Source organism: Balaenoptera borealis, assembly GCF_965194805.1.
Source record: "Balaenoptera borealis genome assembly, chromosome: 2".
Taxonomy (NCBI): Eukaryota; Metazoa; Chordata; class Mammalia; order Artiodactyla; family Balaenopteridae; genus Balaenoptera; species Balaenoptera borealis.
The window spans coordinates 65,404,443-65,426,183 of NC_138867.1; the positions used below are offsets into that span (position 1 = coordinate 65,404,443).

Below are 21,741 nucleotides of genomic sequence, written 5' to 3' on the forward strand. Positions count from 1 at the left end.
TGTGCTGTACAATATATCCTTGTGGCTTATTTATTTTATATTTAGTAGTTTGTACCTTTTAATCCTCTACTCCTATCTTGCCCTTCCCCACTTTCCTCCTCCTGATGGTAACCACTAGTTTGTTCTCTATATCTGAGTCGGTTTCTTTTTTGAATAACATTCTCGTTTTAAAAGTTGTAAAGGAGGGGGACTTCCCTGGCGGTCCAGTGGTTAAGACTTTGTGCTTCCACTGCAGGGTGTACAGGTTCTATCCCTGGTCGGGGAACTAATAAGATGCCGCATGCAGCGTAGCGCGGCCAAAAAGTTAAAAAAAAAAAAAAGTTGTAAAGGACCACAGAAAGCTTTTTAAGTTATGAACTTATTCATTAAGAAAGTTTTTGTTCCCTTCCAATTAACATAATTGATTTAAAGGAATTCTCATCAGAGATACAATTTTAAATTACAGAAACCTCATTAAAGTAAAATAATAAAAATAAAAAGAATCATTTAATAATTACCTATGATTATGGTGATTAGAAAACTTGTTTATGTAATCAGAAAAATGGTTTTTGGTTAGAGTTCGGGTCTCTCCTCCCCCTGCCTCCAGTTGGTATACACATGCTTGAAACAAAATCACATTTGATATTTTGTCCTTTATAGGTATTTTGCGGTGTCTGTTGTAATAGGAAGTGTAAATTGCAGTATCTAGAAAAGGAAGCAAGAGTATGTGTAGTCTGCTATGAGGCTATTAGTAAAGGTGAGTATTAACCTGACATATCTTCTTCCAGTAATTGAATATATCTTAAAAACAACTGGATTGTGACAAAGATAAACTTCTTTATTTTCTTAAGGCAAGGACCTAGTGTTGACTTATCTGGCTTAGGTGGGACATCCCAAGGCTTGGTTTCTCTTCTTTTTGTTCCACTCTCACAATTATTACTACCAGTGTGGAAAGGAAGCGTTCAGTTTCTGGAGTGGCAGTTCATTAACTTTTAACAGGTACCAAGTCCCTAAATGCTGCATTTCATCTGCCTATTTGTTTTTGTCACCATCATTGTCATCCTCATCATCTTAATCTAAACATTTATAGAATATCTACCAATAAATAGTATATAATCTTATATATTAATAGCATAAGGCAAGATAATAGTTCCCACCTTATAGAAAATTACAACCTAAAGTGGGAATAAAAGATAAGGTATAATATTTATAATTTTTATATAAATTTATAGGACTGTCACACTATTTGCACATTTTTGTCTTTTATATATTTTTTTCCCTTCTCAGTTTTAGAATTCTGTTTGTATGTGTTTCCCATTGTTTCTCTGGCTCCCTAGCTAGCTTACTGTTATCAGCAATAATCTTACTTGAGTTCTCACAGTTTTGTGTGTCTGTGTTTTTTTCTTCAAATACACGTTTGTTCTTTTGAGTACTTCTTGGCATTTTCAAAGATTTGTTGACGGTTTAATTCCCAGCAAATATTACTTGGGACTTTTAAGACCAGGCCTGTGCGCTAGCTCAGGTGCTGCTTCCTGTTAGCCAGGAGAATAAATACCTGATAATAATTTGTTTTTCTCTTTTGAGTGAAGATAAATTTTTTCAGCAATTCTTCAAAAAGCTCTGATGTGAGTCTGTTAGCCTGAGGTAAGCTGCTTTACTCCCTGCTGTTGACCTCTGCTCTGGAAGATAATAGAGTGTAAATCTTCTTATATTTCCATATTACCACCAGTGTTTATGAAGAATTTAGTTTAAGTGCTTGTAGTTGTTTTGTTTTTTGCTTATGCTGTTTCAGTAGCCTTTAAGACTACTGCTGGTGCTGTTAGCCAAGCAACCTGCTAGAGTTAAGAAATCTTAGAGCAAGCTCCCACATAATTATCTCTCCCCACTTAAAAAATAAAACAGCCATGAAGATTTGAAACATTATTTGAGTTGACAGGTCAGATTTTTAGGTGAACATTAAAACATATTGACCATAAGGATCCAGGAGAGGAGAAGATATAGTCACTGAAGAGACTTAGTAGGATAGTGAGATCAAGCATTGGTTTATCAAAGAAAATATTTGGAATGGATTTATTTATTTAGTTATCTGTTTTATTTATTCTGTTTTGATATCTTATAGCATGTAATTTCATTTATGGCTCTGTTTATCATTAATTTATACAACGCAGGAAAACGTAAATAAAAGTTATTTTAACTCCAACTTTAGGGTTGAAAACAGTAGACATGATCATTTAAAATAATGTTACTAATAAGAGGAGAAAGATGGCTCAAGGCTTATAAGGCAAATTCCACAAAGAAGAAAAGATAGTTTCATTAGAGATTGTGGACAATGAGGAAGTTGTGCTGAGACTGTATAAGTTTTAAAGAAGCATGCATGTGAGTGCCATTACATAAACTTAGAGGAAGTTGGAAATTACTTTGAAACTCAAAGTACTGTGTTTGGATTTTACTTGGTTAGCGGAAGCCATTGCATGAGGGTGCTAATTCATTGGCACTTGAGGAAGGTTATTGTAGTAGTGGCAGCATTTATAGCAGATCAGTTTGGAGAAGTGCTGAAGGGAGAGGTACCAGTGCTGTTCCGTGTTATTTGGATGAAAAAATCATTCAGCAGTATTTAGGCACTGTTCTGTGCTTTGGAACTCCAGCTGAGAACAAAATATGTTCCCTGTTCTTATGGAGCTTTTGATCTCATGGACCTTATGAATGTGAGGAGACGTGGACAGAAAGCAAAGAGAATATCAGATGGTGATAATATTCTAAATGAAAATAAAAGAGTACAAGAGGGATAGATAGTAACAGACTGGTGGCAAGAGGTCGTAATTTTAAATGGTGGTCAGAATAAGGGTTTATGATAGTATGATGTGTAAGCAGAGACCTGAAGGAAGTGAGAGAATAAAGCCATGTGGAAGAACTTTCCAGGCAGAAAGAATAGTAAGAGCAAAGACCCTAAGCTAGAACAGTGCTTGCTTCCCTTGTTGAAGAACAAGGAGGCCTCAGTGGCTGGATTCTAATGAGCAAGTAGGATTTTAGTGAGAAATGATGTCAGACAGCTAACTGGGAAAGCAGAGGAGGTAGAAATGCAGACTATGTAGGGTCTTGTGGGCCACTGTAACAACTTAAATTTTCATTCTTGTTGGGAAGCCATTAAAGGATTTTAAACAGAAGAATGATGTGTTATGATTTATGTCTTAAAAGAATCACTAGGAACTATATTGGAAATAGACTGTAGGAGTACAAGGGCAAAATCAGATGGTCATATTAAATAGCAATGATTTTCTTTAGTAGATATCAAATATATGCCAAAATTATATTGAAATAACTAATTGGTAGCTTATACTGAAGTGGAGTGCTGCCAACTAAAGTAAGGATATTATCTTTGCCAAGTGCCACTTCTTAGTTAGCCATTAATTTCTTTCTCCTTACAACTTGAAAAACAGAATATTTATCATGGTTTACTTTGAAGTTCCAAAACACCTGAGATCAAGTTTTTTTTCCCTTTATAGCTCAGGCATTTGAAAGGATGATGAGTCCAACTGGTTCTAATCTTAAATCTAATCATTCTGATGAATGTACCAACATCCAGCCTCTTCAGGAGACTCAAACATCCAGTATATCTTCACCTACAACTTTACCAATCTCAGCACTTAAACAACCAAGTGTTGAAGGTAACTTGAAGAAAATGTTCTGTCTAATATTAAAGATAAATGATCAAAGTAGAAATTTTCTAGTATTGACAGAATCTAGTGAGAAAAGAGAAACCAGACTAGCTACCAGAAGGAATTTAATACAGGGAACTGGTTATACATGTACGTTAGAAGGGTAGAAGAGCAAAAAGGGCATGCTCAAGTGACTCAGAGATTAGTAAGTACAGGAGGTAACCACCATCCCTAGGGTTGGGAGAATGCAAAGGGAGAGGCAGTATTACTAGAACCCCATGCAGGAACACCAAGAGATTCTTGGTTCTCAGACCTAGTATTCAGGGATTATGGTACCACGTCACATGACTGGTACTGTGACTTCTAGAGGAACACAAAGTGGCAAATGCTGGGACCATCAAGGAGCCTAACAGAGTTGGTGTTCAGATGACGGAAAGAGTGTCCCAGGCTTGATGTAAGGAGTACTGAAGATCACAGGACATTTGGGTATATCTGGTGGTGCCGCTGCTGCATAAGTCCTGGCAGGAACTAGAAACAGAAAGAATTCCTTCTGTTCCCACCTTCCAGTCTCCAACCAGTGCCTGTCACTGCTGGAACGTGACCAGAACCAACTAGCAAGGGGGTCTGGGAGTTGCACTTTCCAGACTTCCAGCCTGGCATCAAGGAGCACCATGTGGAAGGGTGGGCTTGGGTTTGAGAGACAATAGGTAAATAATTGGCATGTCTCCCTTTCCTTAAAAATCTATTTTTTTAAAATAAAAAATTTATTTATTTATTTATTTTTGGCTGTGTTGGGTCTTCGTTTCTGTGCGAGGGCTTTCTCTAGTTGCGGCGAGCGCGGGCCACTCTTCATCGCGGTGCGCGGGCCTCTCACTGTCATGGCCTCTCTTGTTGCGGAGCACAGGCTCCAGACGCACAGGCTCAGTAGTTGTGGCTCACGGGCCTAGTTGCTCCGCGGCATGTGGGATCTTCCCAGACCAGGGATCGAACCCATGTCCCCTGCATTGGCAGGCAGATTCTCAACCACTGCGTCACCAGGGAAGCCCTAAAAATCTATTTTTAAATGTATATTTTACCACAATAAAAAATGTTTCTTAAATCTTTTAACAAACTTCTAAAGATTTAAAAAATCTTTGGGCTCTCTGTTTTTTTTTTTTACAGCCTATTGTAGTTTAGGATCTTGAGTAAAGCCTGTGTAGACTTTTTATTTATTTTTTTAATTTTTAAAATTGAAGTATAGTTGATTTACAGTGTTGTGTTAGCTTCAGGTGTACAGCTCAGTGATTCAGTTATACATATACATATATATTTCTATTCTTTTTCAGATTCTTTTCCCTTATAGGTTATTACAAAATATTGAGTATAGTTCCCTGTGCTATTCAGTAAGCCTGTGTACACTCTTAAAAATAAACTGTTAGTCTGTAACATGCTAGAAAATAACTGTAATTGTCAGTTAGTGACAAATTCAAGTATTTCTGTCAACTATTTTGGATTTCACTTATTTCTCACTTAATGGCTATTTTCTGTTTATCGTTATGACTTAAATAATGAGTTTCAGCATTTTTGGTTGTATATTATAGCTCTAAAGATGAATGAATCTGCTTTTAAAAATATTTATTCTCTTATATTGACTTTTAAAATTATTAAATTATAAAGTATTGCAAATACAAGAAAGATACCTTATTTAATATGTCCACCCATGTTGCAAAAATTATACATATATGATTCCAGTTTTTTCAGTGTTACCTGTATTATGATATGGAAGGTAGATGTTGGTCCTTTTGATGTTTATATGTTCTAAAATCATCTGGCAGGAATTTTCATAACTTTCCTCCATGGATGCTTTTTAATAAAAGAGAACAAATATTTATTCTGACATCTAGTTATTTCCTCCAAATTTGAAAGGAAAATATTAATAAATATTAATAAATTTCAATATCAACATTATAAGAACAAAGCATGTTATGCTTCTCTTGTTAAGTAAGTTAAAAGTAGGAAATGACCTCTGATGCACAAGTGATCCTGTTTCTTTTTTTAGACTTTTTATGCTTCTTTCTTCTGTTCTTCATACTTTTTTCCCTTTGTTTGTCTACCATGCTCTGGTCTATTCCATTTTCCCTCCCTGTGCCTTAGTCTCTAAATTTTATTCCACACTCACAAAGTTAGCCTTAATAATATAGGCTTTAAATCTGCCTTCAATGTCTTTAAGGTATAACCTCTCCTGTCCACTCTTTTTCTGAGTACGGGATTCCTAGGGCCAGCCCTGCCTTTGTATGAATTAGAAAAGAACTTCTACTCTGGGTAGATGAATCACAAAAGGCCATTTCTCTAGGCCTTGAAACCCTGAGAATGCAGGGCTTGCCAATGGTTAGCAAAAAGCTTTTGAAAATGTTTCCTGACCCGTTTAGTATTAAATCATTGCAATATTATCAAATTAAAATGCTTTACTTTTTAAACTGATTCTAGGATTATGCTCCAAAGAACAGAAGAGAGTATGGTTTGCCGATGGTATATTGCCCAATGGCGAAGTTGCAGATACAACAAAATTATCATCTGGAAGTAAAAGATGTTCTGAAAACTTTAGTCCTCTCTTACCTGATGTGCCACTGGTAAGGAATCTAAAGAATGACTTGTTAATTTAATAAAGTTTTATTTTGTAAGAAATTCCTTGTGTGATTTTTTAGAGTACTTTTTTTTTTTTAAATGCTTTGAGCTTCATAAAATGAGAAGCATATGATGTATGAATATATTTTAGATTTTACCTTTTTTTAATGTCAGTTTAAGGCAGTGATTCTTAAACTTTTTGATCTAAGGACCCTTTATGCTCTTAAAAGTTACTGAGAACCCCAAAGAACTATAGGTTATGTGGGTTATGTTTATTGATAATTACTGATATAAAATTGACAAACATTTTAAAAATTAATTAAAAAATAAACTCATTAAATTAATAGAAATAATATTTTTAATGAAAAGTTTTTGAAACAAAAGTTTAGTGAGAGGAATAACATTGTTTTACATTTTTGCGAATTTCTTTAACATCTGGCTTAATAGAAGATAGATTCTCACATCTACTTCTAAAGTCAGTCTGTTGTGATATGTTTTAGTTAAATTATATGAAGAAAATCCTAGGACCTCACTGACTTCCTGAAAGGGTCTTGGGGACCCCAGAGATCCCTGGACCACATTTTGAGAACCACTGGTATCGGGAAATAGAACTGAGATTTAGTAAGTTAATTTAGATTAATTTGTTTAATGATTTTCAAATATTCAGTAAAGTACCTGATGGTAGTATTTATGTTTATGTTTATACAAATGTGCTAGGTGTTAAATAGAAGATACATAATATAGAATCCCAGCCCACTAATAACTCTCATTGTAAAGTAGCAAAATACTCATAAAAGCAAGTATTAACACATGAAGTAGGAATGCTTTTTTATTCATTAAACAAATATATATTGAGCCTCTCCTCTGAGCCAGTTACCTGGTTTATATTGGGTAAAGATACATCAGACAAGATGGATGTGTATCCTGCTCTCTTCAAGTCCACATACCATATAAACTTATGTTGTTTGTCAGTAAGAGTTCACGAGCTAGTTTTTACAAGTAGCTCTAATTACCAGAAGTATGTTTCTTAGCTAGCACCTACCCTCAATCAATATTTTAACAAATTGGAATTTCTATAGAGGCTAGTATTACTTGAGTTCATAAACAGTTCTCTATTGACTTAGGTTTGGCCAGTCTAAAAAGAAAGGGGCTTACTTGAAGCAGACTTGAGGTGTAGTTTATTCTAGGTGGTTACTGTTGTGAAGTATGTCTACCATTTTGCTTCCTAACCGCTCCCCTCCCTGCCTTCTCCCTTCTTCCTCTCCCTTGCCACCCCCCAGCCAGGCTTTTTTGTCTATTAGGAGGAGGAGTGCCTTGAGTTGAACTAAGTGTGCTCACTTTGTGGTATGGTATAGGATCCTGAAGTTCTCCTTGCCTCCTTTTTCCAGTCTATAAAATTAGTCATAAATACCTACCTTAGCATAGAGTAAAGCTAAACCTGTGCTCTTGAATTTAAAGAACCAAAATGGTACTATTTCTTGGGAAATGTGGCTTCTGAAGAAAGAAACTATGAACTGATTTGGGTTTTTGTTTTCCATATTTTACAGATGATAAGCACAGTGGATCATGCCCATTCTACTACAGTGGAAAAACCAAACAGTGAGACAGGCGATATAAGAAATGAGATAATTCGAAGTCCTATTTCTCAGGTTCCATCTGTGGAAAAACTGCCTATAAACACAGGAACTGAGGGGTTGCCTACAAACACAGGAACTGAGGGGTTGCCTACTTCTGGCTCTTTTACACTAGATGATGATGTTTTTGCAGAAATTGAGGGCCTATCAAGTCCTACTGGTGTCTTGGTTAACAGTCATTTACCTGTTGCTAGTATTTCAGATTATAGGTTATTGTGTGGTATTGACAAGAATGTTTGCAATAAGATTAGTCTTCTACCTGATGATGAGGACAGCTTGCCTCCTCTTCTGGTTGCCTCTGGAGAAAAGGGATCAGGTAGGATAGCAGTTATTTAAATTTAAAAAGGAGGTTTTTTTTTTTTTCAAAGAAGAATATATTGATGAATTTTGTCTGTGATATATAAAATGTATTTTTTAAAATTTAGACAGTGTGGTTGAAATATGTATGATGGCATGGAACTCCAGTCTACAAAAAGTCTTACTATATAAAAACAAATTCTAAAAAGATCTGACCTTTTGAGTTGATTTGAATGTGATTCACTTATCTCATCTGGGTCCCTAATTTAAAATAAGGCAAAAGTCCAATACAACAGGGAAATTCATAGACTTTTAGTCCTATATTAGTTTTGACTCCATATCATTTTTTTTTTAAGGAACATAGTGCCTAAAAAAAAGAATAATGGATTGGATGACAAAGCTAGGAATTTTAGTTCCTCATCTGCTACTTAATACACATATGACTGGAAGCATGTAATTTAATCTCTTGGGCCTCAGTTTCCTTTGTAAAAGAAGAGAACTTAGGTGGTCTTTAAGGTCCTTTCTAATCTGGAGATTCTGTGGCTACCTCCCACCTTGGAGTAGTTCCCTAGGGATATATCCTTGTTACCCTAGGCATTATGCTGAATCTTACATGAAATGATTATGTTCTGTGCATGATAATGTAGGGGAATGAAGCCTAGGATCTCTGTTCTGAAAGTAGGAGCCATTTCATGATCCTATTGATAGTGGCAAAAATACCTTAAGCCCTGTTCTTTGCATGCCATGTATATTTTCCTGTTGGTTGTCAAGTTCTTTATTCACCACTTGTCACTGACATAAGGCTTATGGCAGCAAGCAGCATGTACAACTTGGGTCTAGACTACTTTCACAGCTGTAAATTTCAGAATTTATAATTGGAGTGGCTGGCAGATAGGAGTCCACTTTACAAAAATGTTTGTTTTAAAACTTTAAAGGTGCTAAAATTGTATCAATATGTTGTTTAATCAACATATTTGTTCATAGACTATATATAATATAATTGATCAGGATTTATATTATTATAATATTAATATCTTTACATAAATTGAAAAGTAAAAATTAATATATAACAGTTGTCCAGGTGTTGATTGATTTTATAAAACGTGTTTGCTTTTGCTTTTAAATGTGATTAAGCCATTGGTGGATTTATAAATCTGTTTTTTTCATTATAGGCATATTTAACAGGAAGACATGTTTATTCTAATTAATATATTATTTTCATGTTTTAGTGCCTGTAATAGAAGAACACCCATCTCACAAGCAGATCATTTTGCTTCTTGAAGGCGAAGGTTTTTGTCCTGTTACATTTGTCCTAAATGCTAATCTACTTGTGAATGTCAAGTTAGCATTTTGTAAGTAATGATTCATCTTTCTTTGCTTAATTGGTAAGCAGGATTTCTGAATAATTAATTACATTGTCAGGTTAAATTTTGACGGTCAATGGTGAAAAATAAGCAGTATTGGATATGGGTTTTTGTAGCCAAATATTAATATAAATAAATTTTGCAGTTTTATATGCAGTGGGACTTGAAGTAATAGCTTAAAGATTTTTATTAGTGTCCCTCATTCAGTCCTAGGTTAAGGCCATGGGCTTATAACAAGCTGTATTTTGATGCTCATGATACAGCTGACCATATTTTTTTTTTTTTTTGAATTTTTGAATTTTATTTAATTAATTTTTTTACACAGCAGGTTCTTATTAGTTATCCATTTTATACATATTAGTATATATATGTCAATCCCAATCTCCCCAGCTGACCATATTTCATATAGGTTTTAGGTAAATTGAAATTTGGTAATTGAGATAAGCAAGAATCCTGATTTAGTAACAATAAAGACAGTTTTAAAGTAAATGACACTAGACTTAATTAAAAGTAAGGAAGTAAATATTTCTCAGTAATAAATAGTCCTCAATACTCAATAATGCATCTGTTAGCTTTTCATTCTCTTTGAAACTAACCTGATTCTTACCCACTACATTTCAGCTTGTTAGTGCATCTTTTATTTTATTGTTGTTTATTAATTGACTCCATCAGATAATTTTTCATCCTTTCTCTTTTTTGTATTAATCTCATACAATTCAATTTAAAGTTTTTGTGAGGAGAATGTTGGGAAACTAAGGAGTTTAAAAAGTTGTGCTTCATGCAAAGGACAATTATATTTAATTTTTTTGGTTAATGGAAGTTGACATTTATAGTTGTACACTTTTGTCACTTAAGATTCCTCAGACAAATATTGGTACTTCTCAACCAATGGATTGCATGGCTTGGGACAGGCAGAAATTATTATTCTATTGTTATGTTTGCCAAGTGAAGATACTATTCCTAAGGACATCTTCAAACTCTTTATCACCATTTATAAGGATGCTCTGAAAGGTATACCATTTTATTTTGAACTGTTCAGACCAGGGGATGGATAAATTAAGGGCATTTTTGCTTTTGGCTGTGCTAACTGTACTAAAGATTTATTTTGTGAAGAGATTGCTGATTACTTAAGAGAGCTCTGTCATCATTTTCAGTCTCCTTAAATTTAACATTTTATGTAATTAGTGTCTTTATAGTTTTTTTAATTTTAAAAGTGAAAATATATTTACCTTCTTGATCTCTTTATGTGTCTACACAATAATCCCCCCTTATCTGCGGCGGATAAGTTCCAAGACCCCACTAGCTGCCTGAAACCGCGAATGGTACTGAACCCTATGTACACTGTTTTTTCTATACATACATACCTGTGATAAAGCTTAATTTATAAATTAGTCACAGTAAGAGAACATCCGAATTGCCAACAACACTTCTCTTGCACCTTGGGGCCATTATTAAGAAAAATAAGGGTTACATGAACACAAGCGCAGTGATACTGCAACAGTCGATCATAACTGAGACTGCTACTGAGTGACTAATGGCTGGTAGCATATACAGCGTGGATATGCTGGACAAGTGATTCACGGTGTGGCTCACATCCCAATGGGGCAGAGCACAATAGTGAGAGATTTAAAATTTGCTGTTTATTGAATTTTCCATTTAATATTTTTGAACTACAGTTGACCAGGGGTAACTAAAACCATGGAAAGCAAAACTGTGGATAAGGGGGGACTACCGTATACTTTTCTGTCTGTATAAGATTTGGGGGACATGATGATGACTTTTCACTTGACCGTGAAGTAAGGAGAAAAATTTTAAAACACTTAACGGTTAGAAACATTCTCAAATTTTTGTACACAATTCCCAATCTTCAGGAATAACTGAACTTTGTGCACACAAGGTATTCAGTGCTTCTTCAAGAGTGGAAATAAAGAAAAAATATATTACATTGCTTTTATTTAAGAAAGTTTATACTGGGACATTCAAACTCATAATGCTGCTTCAAAACAACTTAAAGTCTTTTTATAAATGATTTTATTTCTAGGAAAATACATAGAAAACTTGGACAGTATTACCTTTACTGAGAGTTTTCTCAGCAGCAAGGATCATGGAGGATTTCTATTTATTACACCTACTTTTCAGAAACTTGATGATCTCCTGTTACCAAGTAATCCTTTTCTTTGTGGAATTCTTATCCAGAAGCTAGAGATTCCCTGGGCAAAGGTTTTTCCTATGCGTTTAATGTTGAGATTGGGTGCAGAATATAAAGGTAAGTTTTAGAATAATAAGCAAATTACATAGGTTCAAATATACTGAATGTAAATAAGAATTTCAGATATCATTAAAATAAATTTTTAATGGATTAATGGGACTACTTTTGTTTTGATGTACTTTTAAAATTCTAAAACAGCCCTCCTCTACTACCAAATTAGTCTAGACAACCTTGCTATGTCCTGAGTTTCTAGATATTCATAATTATTATATTAACTTACCTTAAAATTTTTTTTGAATTTCAGAAAAAAAACATAGAAAACCTTGAAAAGTTTTCTTAAAAGTATTTGCTGTAGGGAGTTCATTTTGTTATGTTGCCTACATATTAAGAAGGTAAATTATTGCCCCCCCATTTGTGTACACCATAAAGCCAAACATAAATGGTTGTGAAATAGTGGTCTAGGCTTACGTGTATGATTATTTCTGAGTTGAAATCATTTCTGTGTTCGACTGTCTTTGAATTCGTACCCTTTCTTTATCCCTCACTTTTTTAAAGAATAATTTATTTGTTGCATGTGAAGTACATCACATCTAAGGAAAATTTAGGCATTTGATTCTCGTATAATTTAATAGGTATTTTCTTGGAGGAAAATTAAGTGTAGAGAAGTTATAAAAGTGACCATTACTATTTCAAAATGGACAAATTCAGTGAAAGAGATACTCATTTAAATCTATTTGGCAAATTTATTAAACTCTCTGTTCTGAGGGGTTGGTCCTTACCATTTAAGATTTAAATATGGGATACTCTTAAATTGTGGTACAGGAAGTAAAAATTAACTTTCATCTCAGGTTTTGTACTGTGTGAACCAAAGAGCTTAAGAGACTTCATTCTGAGCCAAGTGTTTCATCCATTCAGCCTAACGTTTTATCTCTGATACTAATATTTGAATGCTATTTTTATGGAAGGTTAGATCAAAATACTAGCTAATCTTAAGTCATTGTGGAACATATAATCTATAAGTGTGGCCAGTATTTTTGCCAGTATCACTTCTAGATAGTAAATCTATTTTTCTCACACTGAAAGTAGGAAAATCATAGAGTAACGTGAGAGACGTCTCAAAAGATCACAGGGGCTGGAGCTGCAAAGCTATGATAGCTGTTTAGTGGTGATGAGGGAAAATCACCAGTTATACATAGAAGTTAATTAGTCTCAGCTGTTTTCTGAGTTCTTTGTGTTCAGCTGGATTTTAGATAGACTGGCATTTTGATGTTACTGGTGCCCATGCCTCTTTAGACTAGAATTTGGAATTGTGATGTGTGTGTGTGTGTTTATTTTGTTATAGAGATAATGTACCTATGGAAAAGTTAATGGCAAAAGTTAGAGTCCCAAGATTAAAGACTAAAAATAACTGTCTGAGATTAGTAATTTTCAAATGGGGATTACCTACGCTTTTATGTTGAGACTATTTGGAACACCATTACATGTTGGATTAGATGATTTATGAGGTCCGTTTGTAACTCTGACAGAATGTCATTCTAAGCCACAACCTTTTGAAAATTACTGTTTTAGATAAAATTACCTCTATCAAGTTGCAAAGGATGTTCTCTTATTCATAAAAGATGAAGTAAAAAGTCAGCATTTACCTTAATCATATTGTTTATCATTTTAATGTGTTTTACCACTAATTTATGTTTCTTTCTGTACTCTCTGTCATCCAAATAACTTAGTTGTCCTTTTTAAAACTAAAATATATGCTTGTAATAGCAAAGATGTGAGTTGCCCTGACTTAATTTTTTAAAATAGATAATGTCATGTGTGTTTTCTTAGACTTTTAAGGAGGTATATTTGTATAATATGTATTAGAGAGGTTTGTTTGCTTAACCTAAGCTGAGAACTGAAATTCTCAGGTTAATTCTTGGGTTAAAAATGTGTCCGATTTTTATCATCATAGATATAGTCTTACCTTCCTTTTTTCGCTTTCCTTTTCTTCCAGAATTCCTGCAGCATTGCCACCAAGGTACTTTTCCTTTTTGGTGTGCAATATTTATAGTGTCCTAAAGAAACAGAAAAGTAGTTAGGTGACAGACTCCATATCACTTCTTCTCTGCGTTGACTTCTCTGATTCTATGTGTTCCTTTTATCATGCTGACCCAAGAACTATAAAAGTTTACTATCATCCATAAATCCACACGATTGAACATTAATTACAAATGCCTTAAAAATCTTGAATTCTTCATATTTTGCTTTAAATTATCAGAATATTTCTTTTTAAATTATGAGAACTTTATGTAGGTCTAGCTAGTTATGGTAATTTTCTAGCCATCATAATGTTTGGAAACAACATGTATGATGAAAGATTAAATGCTTTGGAATCAGGCCAAGCCAGTTTCATATCTGTTTCACCAGTTATTAACTTAGAAACCATAGGCAGGCTTATTAATCTGTGTCTCTACTTCCCCATTTGTAAAGTAGGGATAGACATACTTGCCTCATTGGGTTGTTATAAGGTTTAAATAGGATAATGTATGTAAAGGTCCCAGTTCAATGTAGCATCTGGTAGATACATGGTATGGGTTAATGTCATTTCTTGCTTTCCCCAGAGAACTGATTGAGTGGTATTTATCCGTAATGTTTGAAAAATGAAAATTAAAGGTAATAAATTTAAGACTTTTTTTGGTTTTTGTTGATGGTAACCAATTTTCTATTCTTGTGTATAGCATATCCTGCTCCTTTAACAAGTATCAGAGGCCGAAAACCTCTTTTTGGAGAAATAGGACACACTATTATGAACTTACTTGTTGTGAGTAATTGAACTGTTTTATTAAGTGTTCTATATTGTTACTTTAACAATTCATTAAGCAAATTTTACATACTTATATTTTTCTATTTTAATTTGACATATTTGGTATAATGAAAGTTCATTTATAATAAATCCTAATTCATTTAACATAAATGGCCTCTGTTTTTGATGAAGTGCTTTTTAGAACACGTCCTAATTTATGTATACCTGATTCAGATTGCCTTTTGACTCATTCTGCTGCAGTGCTTACATATTTAGGTAATGTGAGATTCACACAGTTGTTGAAGCCTTAGTAAAAGAGTAAAGTCAATCAATTTGATGATTTTGAGCAAACTGGCCCAAGTTACCTCATTTTTAATAGGAAGTATTGGATTAGATGATCTCAGGTTCCCTTCCACCTCTAATTTATGTAATTTTGTGTTTACCTTTTATTATAGAAATGTATTTCAGTGGACTTGCTTTTTTTTTTTTAATTAATTAATTTTATTTTTGCCTGCATTGAGTCTTTGTTGCTGCACGTGGGCTTTCTCTAGTTGCGGCGAGTGGGGGGCTACTCTTCGTTGCGGTGCGCGGGCTCTTCATTGCGGTGGCTTCTCCTGTTGCAGAGCACGGGCTCTAGGCATGCAGGCTTCAGTAGTTGCAGCACGCGGGCTCAATAGTTGTGGCTCGCAGGCTCTAAAGAGCAGGCTCAGTAGTTGTGGCGCACAGGCTTAGTTGCTCTGCGGCATGTGGGATCTTCCCAGACCAGGGCTCGAACCCGTGTCCCCTGCATTGGCAGGCAGATTCTCAACCACTGTGCCACCAGGGAAGCCCAACTTGCTTTTATTTATCCATGTTCGGTTTGAAAATCTACTGTTTTGGAAGATCTGTAACTAGAAAGAGATCACCCTCAAATACTACAGAATTCTTCCTGAGAATGATATTCTTTATTATTATTGTGGAGTAGCTGGAAGAATTAGCTGGTTTTTGAAGTTGCTGTTGCTTTCTGGATGGTGTTTTGATAGTTATGTATGACAAGTTTTAAAATGATGGATACTCTTAAAAAAGGATTTAATGAATGGGTAAATGTTCATGGATAGTAGTTTAAGGTTTATGGAACTACCATTATTTTATGTAGGACCTTCGAAATTACCAGTATACCTTGCATAATATAGATCAGCTACTGATTCATATGGAAATGGGGAAAAGCTGCATAAAAATACCTCGGAAAAAATACAATGATGTAAGTATAATTGCTTTATTCAAGTTTTGAGATAATTATTGAACATTAGATTTCTTTAGAAGTGTGTTAAATTTGGTTTGAATTGGACTAATATATAATGACAAAAAAACTTATTTTTGAAATTTTAGATTTGTTTCCTAATAGAGGATTTGGTTAATCCTATTTTTTCCATTTTTTTCTTACTGTTTTATCTGTCTTTTAATTGAGGTGATTTTATTTTAAACATTTGTTTCTATCACATTCTCAGGGAGTTGTCCAGACTAAAGCTTGATAAAGGTGGTCAGAAATGTGACTCTTTGAATTATTGTAACTAATAAAGGCACAAAATGTTAAAAATGTTTCTAAATGCATATTGTTTTTTTTCCAGGTAATGAAAGTAATAAATTCTTCTAATGAGCATGTCATTAGCATTGGAGCTAGTTTTAGTACAGAAGCAGATTCTCATCTAGTCTGTATACAGAATGATGGAGTTTATCAAACACAGGCCAACAGTGCTACTGGCCATCCTAGAAAAGGTGAGTATTGGTTCCTAGTGTCAATCCATAAAACCATCTCAAAAAGTAGAATTCCTTTCAAAGAGGAATATACCTACCTATATGTAGATATCTTACTTATTTGCTAAATTGATGGTGATAAAACAGTATGCTTTAAATTTTTAGCTATACAAACAAAAAAATTGCTTCTAATATTTGTGTTTATCTTGGGCAACATTAGGTTTAAAAACTTGGAATACAGTATTTATTTTGATGTCTTCAGGTTTAGTGTGTCCCATATGGTGGGTGTCTCTGGAGTGAGGTATTTTTTGCCTTTGTTTGCTCTATGCTCCAACTCCTCTTAGTGGGGAGCACAGGGTAGATAAGGATGAAGAATGATTTATAAAACTGTTAAGTGGCTGGGAATATAAAAATGATAAAGATGGTGATGTGAATGACATTACTCGGCTGAATGGCCTCAGTGACTGCTGTGATTACCAAATCCTTGCAGTAGAGAGCCTAACAAATTGAAAGTTAAGAAGTAAGTATTCCAAAAAATTAATACATTATTGTAAAATAACACATTTAAAATAGTCAGACATTCTGGCTGCTAATAAAAAATTTTCCTCTGATTATAAAAGTATGTATACTCATTTGTAGTAAGCTTGGAAAATATGTTTCAAGAAGTAGTAAAAGGAAAAAAAAAGCCAAAATATGGCCTTTGTTGACATTTTAATATATTTCCTTCTTATACTGATATATATGTTAAACAGATGATTTTATACTGGATATTTACTTTTGTATTGTGCTTTTTTAACTTAACATGCTATTGACATTTTTGTCATTAAAATTTTGCAGCCATTTAATATTTATTTGATGAATATTTATGTAGTATAAAATTCAAAAGGTATAAATATTCACACTGCAAAATCTCCTTTCCTCCCTAGACCCTCAAACTACCCTCTTCCCCTCCCCACAGGCAACCAAACCAGTGTTATCAGTTTCTGGTATATCCTTTCAGAGATTTCTTGCTTGTATGTATATATAAGCAAACACCACCCCACCACACACATACACGCACATACACCTTTCTTCCACTTTTTTTCAACAAGTCATAACATTTGTTGCACCTTGTTTTTTCTTTTGGAGATTATTCTTTGTTAGTATATAAAGGACTTTCACATTGCACATAACTTTCCACTTTATATGTGAACATCATTTAATTGTCCCTTATTAATGGACAGTTGCTACCAATCCTTGGCTGTTTATAAAAATGCACTATGAATAACCTTGTATATGTGCCATTAATTCCTAGAAATGGAATTTGTATGTCAAAGCATACATGTGTTTGTAATTTTAATAGCAATTTATCAAGTTGTCCTCCATAGAGATTGTTCTGATTTATGCTCTCAACAGTAGCGGATGTTTGATTTTCCACACCCTCACTTGATACAAACACTGTAAATAGTACAACAGCCATCAATTTTTAGATACAAACATTAAATAACCTTTATGCAATATTTTATCATAACTTTATTTTGTTTGGTATTTTTTTGTTATTCTAATGTAAGTGGTATGGGCATGGTGTTTATCAGGTACTTAAAATATGCTGTGCTCCACATTATGCATTTAACAAATATCATATAGCATAAAAAGAGCAGTTTAAAACATAATTATTGTATTTTTAAATCAGTGACAGGTGCAAGTTTTGTGGTATTCAATGGAGCTCTAAAAGCATCTTCAGGATTTCTTGCTAAGTCCAGCATAGTTGAAGGTATGAGTTTCATCTTTAAGACTGGTTTAATGTAAAGATGTTTTCCATCTCCTTTTAAAAATGTATTTGATACTTACAAAAGAATATATGTAAGTTACAAAGCATAGTACAACAAACTTGTGTGAAATCATCACTCAGCCATGAACTAGAATATGACTAAGATTTGGGCCTACCTCAAGCTTGACAACTCTGCCTTAGCCTGCATTTCCTGCTTGTGCATAGCCTAAAGGTTAGTCTGAGGTGAGAGCTTAGGGTCTTCTCAGGTCTCTCCTTAGCATGCACACACCCTGGGCATGCGCACAGTATTGCACATGCATGGGGCCTTCTAAATTCCCAGATATATGTTAGAGCCTTTCAAAGCCCTTATGGACATCTTATTCCCCAGCTTTTCCTTTAAGTGTTTGGTTGGCCTATCGTTTGCCTCTACTAGTATCTGCTGCCACAGGCAGCTATGATGTTGATCACTGGTCTCTAATTGTTTTTAACAAATGCTCCCTGAGAAAATACTTTTTTCACTGGGCAAGCTTAGAGTCTGGTCAAATAAAGACATTGTATGTGGAGTCTTCCCAGGAACCACCTGACAAGTCAAAAAATGACAGTTCTCCAGTAATGAGGTTTTGAAGGAGTTCCAGCCCCATTTGCCTTCTCCAGTGGATACCAAGCTGATGGTTTTTTACTATGATTGCAGGCTGTTGGTTTTTAGGCTTCTGCTAAGCTGGAGAGGAGGGGATGGGAATAGGAAAGTTTAAAATGACACAAAACTTGCTGTTTTTAATCAAGTTCCTGCCGGGTTTTTTTGTTTTTTAAAGAACCAGCTTTTAGTTTTATTGATCTTTGCTATTGTTTTCTTTGTTTCTATTTCATTTACTTCTGCTCTGATCTTTATGATTTCTTTCCTTCTGCTAACTTTGGGTTTTGTTTGTTCTTCTTTCTCTAGTTCCTTTAGGTGTAAGGTTAGATTGTTTATTTGAGATTTTTCTTGTTTCTTGAGGTAGGCTTGTATTGCTATAAACTTCCCTCTTAGAACTGCTTTTGCTGCATCCCATAGGTTTTGGATCGTCGTGTTTTCGTTGTAATTTGTCACTAGGTATTTTTTGATTTCCTCTTTGATTTCTTCAGTGATCTCTTGGTTATTTAATAATGTATTGTTTAGCCTCCATGTGTTTGTGTTTTTTACGTTTTTTTCCCTGTAATTGATTTCTAATCTCATAGCATTGTGGTCAGAAAAGATACTTGATATGATTTCAATTTTCTTAAATTTACTGAGGCTTGATTTGTGACCCAAGATGTGATCTGTCCTGTAGAATGTTCCATGTGCACTTGAGAAGGAAGTGTAATCTGCTGTTTTTGGACGGAATGTCCTATATATATCAATTAAATCTATCTGGTCTATTGTGTCATTTAAAGCTTGTGTTTCCTTAGTAATTTTCTGTTTGGATGATCTGTCCATTGGTGTAAGTGAGGTGTTAAAGTCCCCCACTATTATTGTGTTACTGTCGATTTCCTCTTTTATAGCTGTTAGCGGTTGCCTTATGTATTGAGGTGCTCCTATGTTGGGTGCATATATATTTATAATTGTTATATCTTCTTTTTGGATTGATCCTTTGATCATTATGTAGTGTCCTTCCTTGTCTCTTGTAACATTCTTTATTTTAAAGTCTATTTTATCTGATATGAGTATTGCTGCTCCAGCTTTCTTTTGATTTTCATTTGCATGGAATATCTTTTTCCATCCCCTCACTTTCAGTCTGTATGTGTCCCTAGGTCTGAAGTAGACAACATATATATGGGTCTTGTTTTTGTATCCATTCAGTGAGCCTGTGTCTTTTGGTTGGAGCATTTAATCCATTCACGTTTAAGGTAATTATCGATAATGTATGTTCCTGTGACCATTTTCTTAATTATTTTGGGCTTGTTTTTGTAGGTCCTTTTCTTCTCTTGTGTTTCCCACTTAGAGAAGTTCCTTTAGCATTTGTTGTAGAGCTGGTTTGGTGGTGCTGAATTCTCTTAGCTTTTGCTTGTCTGTAGAGGTTTTAATTTCTCCATCGAATCTGAATGAGATCCTTGCTGGGTAGAGTACTCTCAGTTGTAGGTTCTTCCCTTCCATCACTTTAAATATATCATACCACTCCCTTCTGGCTTGTAGAGGTTCTGCTGAGAAATCAGCTGTTAACCTTATGGGAGTTCCCTTGTATGTTATTTGTCGTTTTTCCCTTGTTGCTTTCAATAATTTTTCTTTGTCTTTAATTTTTGTCAGTTTGATTACTATGTGTCTCGGCATGTTTCTCCTTGGGTTTATCCTGCCTGGGACTCTCTGTGCTTCCTGGACTTGGGTGGCTATTTCCTTTCCCATGTTAGGGAAGTTTTTGACTATAATCTCTTCAAATATTTTCTTGGGTCCTTTCTCTCTCTCTTCTCCTTCTGGGACCCCTATAATGCTAATGTTGTGTTTAATGTTGTCTCAGATGTCTCTTAGGCTGTCTTCATTTCTTTTCATTCCTTTTTCTTTATTCTGTTCCGCAGCAGTGAATTCCACCATTCTGTCTTCAGGTCACTTATCCGTTCTTCTGCCTCAGTTATTCTGCTATTGATTCCTTCTAGTGTATTTTTCATTTCAGTTATTGTTCATCTCTGTTTATTTGTTCTTTAATTCCTCTAGGTGTTTGTTCTTTAATTCTTCTAGGTCTTTGTTAAACATTTCTTGCCTCTTCTCGATCTTTGCCTCCATTCTTTTTCCGAGGTCCTGGATCATCTTCACTATCATTATTCTGAATTATTTTTCTGGACGGTTGCCTATCTCCACTTCATTTAGTTGTTTTTTCTGGGGTTTTATCTTGTTCCTTCATCTGGTACATAGCCCTCTGCCTTTTCATCTTGTCTATCTTTCTGTGAATGTGGTTTTTGTTCCACAGACTGCAGGATTGTAGTTCTTCTTGCTTCTCTCCTGCTGTTTTTTTTTATAAATACTCCCCAGATTGCTGCAAGCCTTTGGTTAATTTCCAGAGTTTCGAAAAAGTTTCCTCTGACATTTTATTGGTTTCCTTGTTGTTTTTATGGAGTAGTGTATTTTCGGAAGTTCTTAGTCTGCATTTTCACTAATATCATCCTCCATACTATCTCAGTTACATAGCTTTATAGGAAGTCCTCCCATCTCTGATGCCACACACATGCCTTATTCCTCATTTTAGTAGTGCTCTGGCCAGTCTAAGCCCTTTGTTTTATCATGTTAATTTTAGGATCAACTTGTCAGGTTCGAAAAGGTCCATTGGACTTTTTATTGGAATTGCATTATATTGCTAGTTTAATTTTGAGAAAATTGGCATATTTTCTATTTTCATTGTTTCTATCCATGTACATTGGCTACCTTCAATTTATTTACATAATATTTAATAATATTCATTTCCAATAAAATTTTATAGTTTTTGTGTAGGTTTTGAATATCATTTCTTATTTATTCCTGTACCTCATAGATTTTATTGCTAATGTAAATGGTATCTATTTATTTACTTATTACAATTTTAGTGTAATGTAAATGCCATTATAATTTTTTAAATTTATTTTTTATTGAGGTATAGTTGATATAAAATATTATGTAAACTTCAGGTGTACAACAAAGTGATTCACAAGTTTTAAAGGTTATATTCATTTATAGTTATTATAAAATATTGGCTGTATTCCCTGTGCTATACACTATATCCTTGTATCTTACTCACTTTATACATACTATAT

General features: G+C 34.3%; 2 protein-coding genes across 6 annotated transcripts in view; one reads left to right on the forward strand and one right to left on the reverse strand.

Moving 5' to 3' along the window:
- Positions 1-21,741, reverse strand: part of LOC309622500 (uncharacterized protein) — a 161,472-nt gene that overhangs the window by 117,635 nt on the left and 22,096 nt on the right. The window contains exon 2 of the mRNA XM_082378582.1: positions 13,707-13,797. Within this exon, the coding sequence (XP_082234708.1) occupies positions 13,707-13,750 (44 nt within the window). The 5' untranslated portion in view covers positions 13,751-13,797. The remainder of the gene's footprint in view (positions 1-13,706; positions 13,798-21,741) is intronic.
- ZFYVE16 (zinc finger FYVE-type containing 16) overlaps positions 1-21,741 on the forward strand; it is a 61,737-nt gene that overhangs the window by 21,183 nt on the left and 18,813 nt on the right. For 4 of the 5 annotated variants that reach the window (XM_082375109.1, XM_082375108.1, XM_082375107.1 and 1 more), the window contains 11 exons: positions 640-736; positions 3,483-3,644; positions 6,102-6,244; positions 7,787-8,189; positions 9,400-9,522; positions 10,390-10,545; positions 11,576-11,800; positions 14,461-14,543; positions 15,661-15,765; positions 16,133-16,280; positions 17,932-18,012. In XM_082375109.1, coding sequence (XP_082231235.1) covers positions 640-736; positions 3,483-3,644; positions 6,102-6,244; positions 7,787-8,189; positions 9,400-9,522; positions 10,390-10,545; positions 11,576-11,800; positions 14,461-14,543; positions 15,661-15,765; positions 16,133-16,280; positions 17,932-18,012 — 1,726 coding nt within the window. The remainder of the gene's footprint in view (positions 1-639; positions 737-3,482; positions 3,645-6,101; positions 6,245-7,786; positions 8,190-9,399; positions 9,523-10,389; positions 10,546-11,575; positions 11,801-14,460; positions 14,544-15,660; positions 15,766-16,132; positions 16,281-17,931; positions 18,013-21,741) is intronic. The other variant, XM_082375111.1, reaches the window with a different exon arrangement.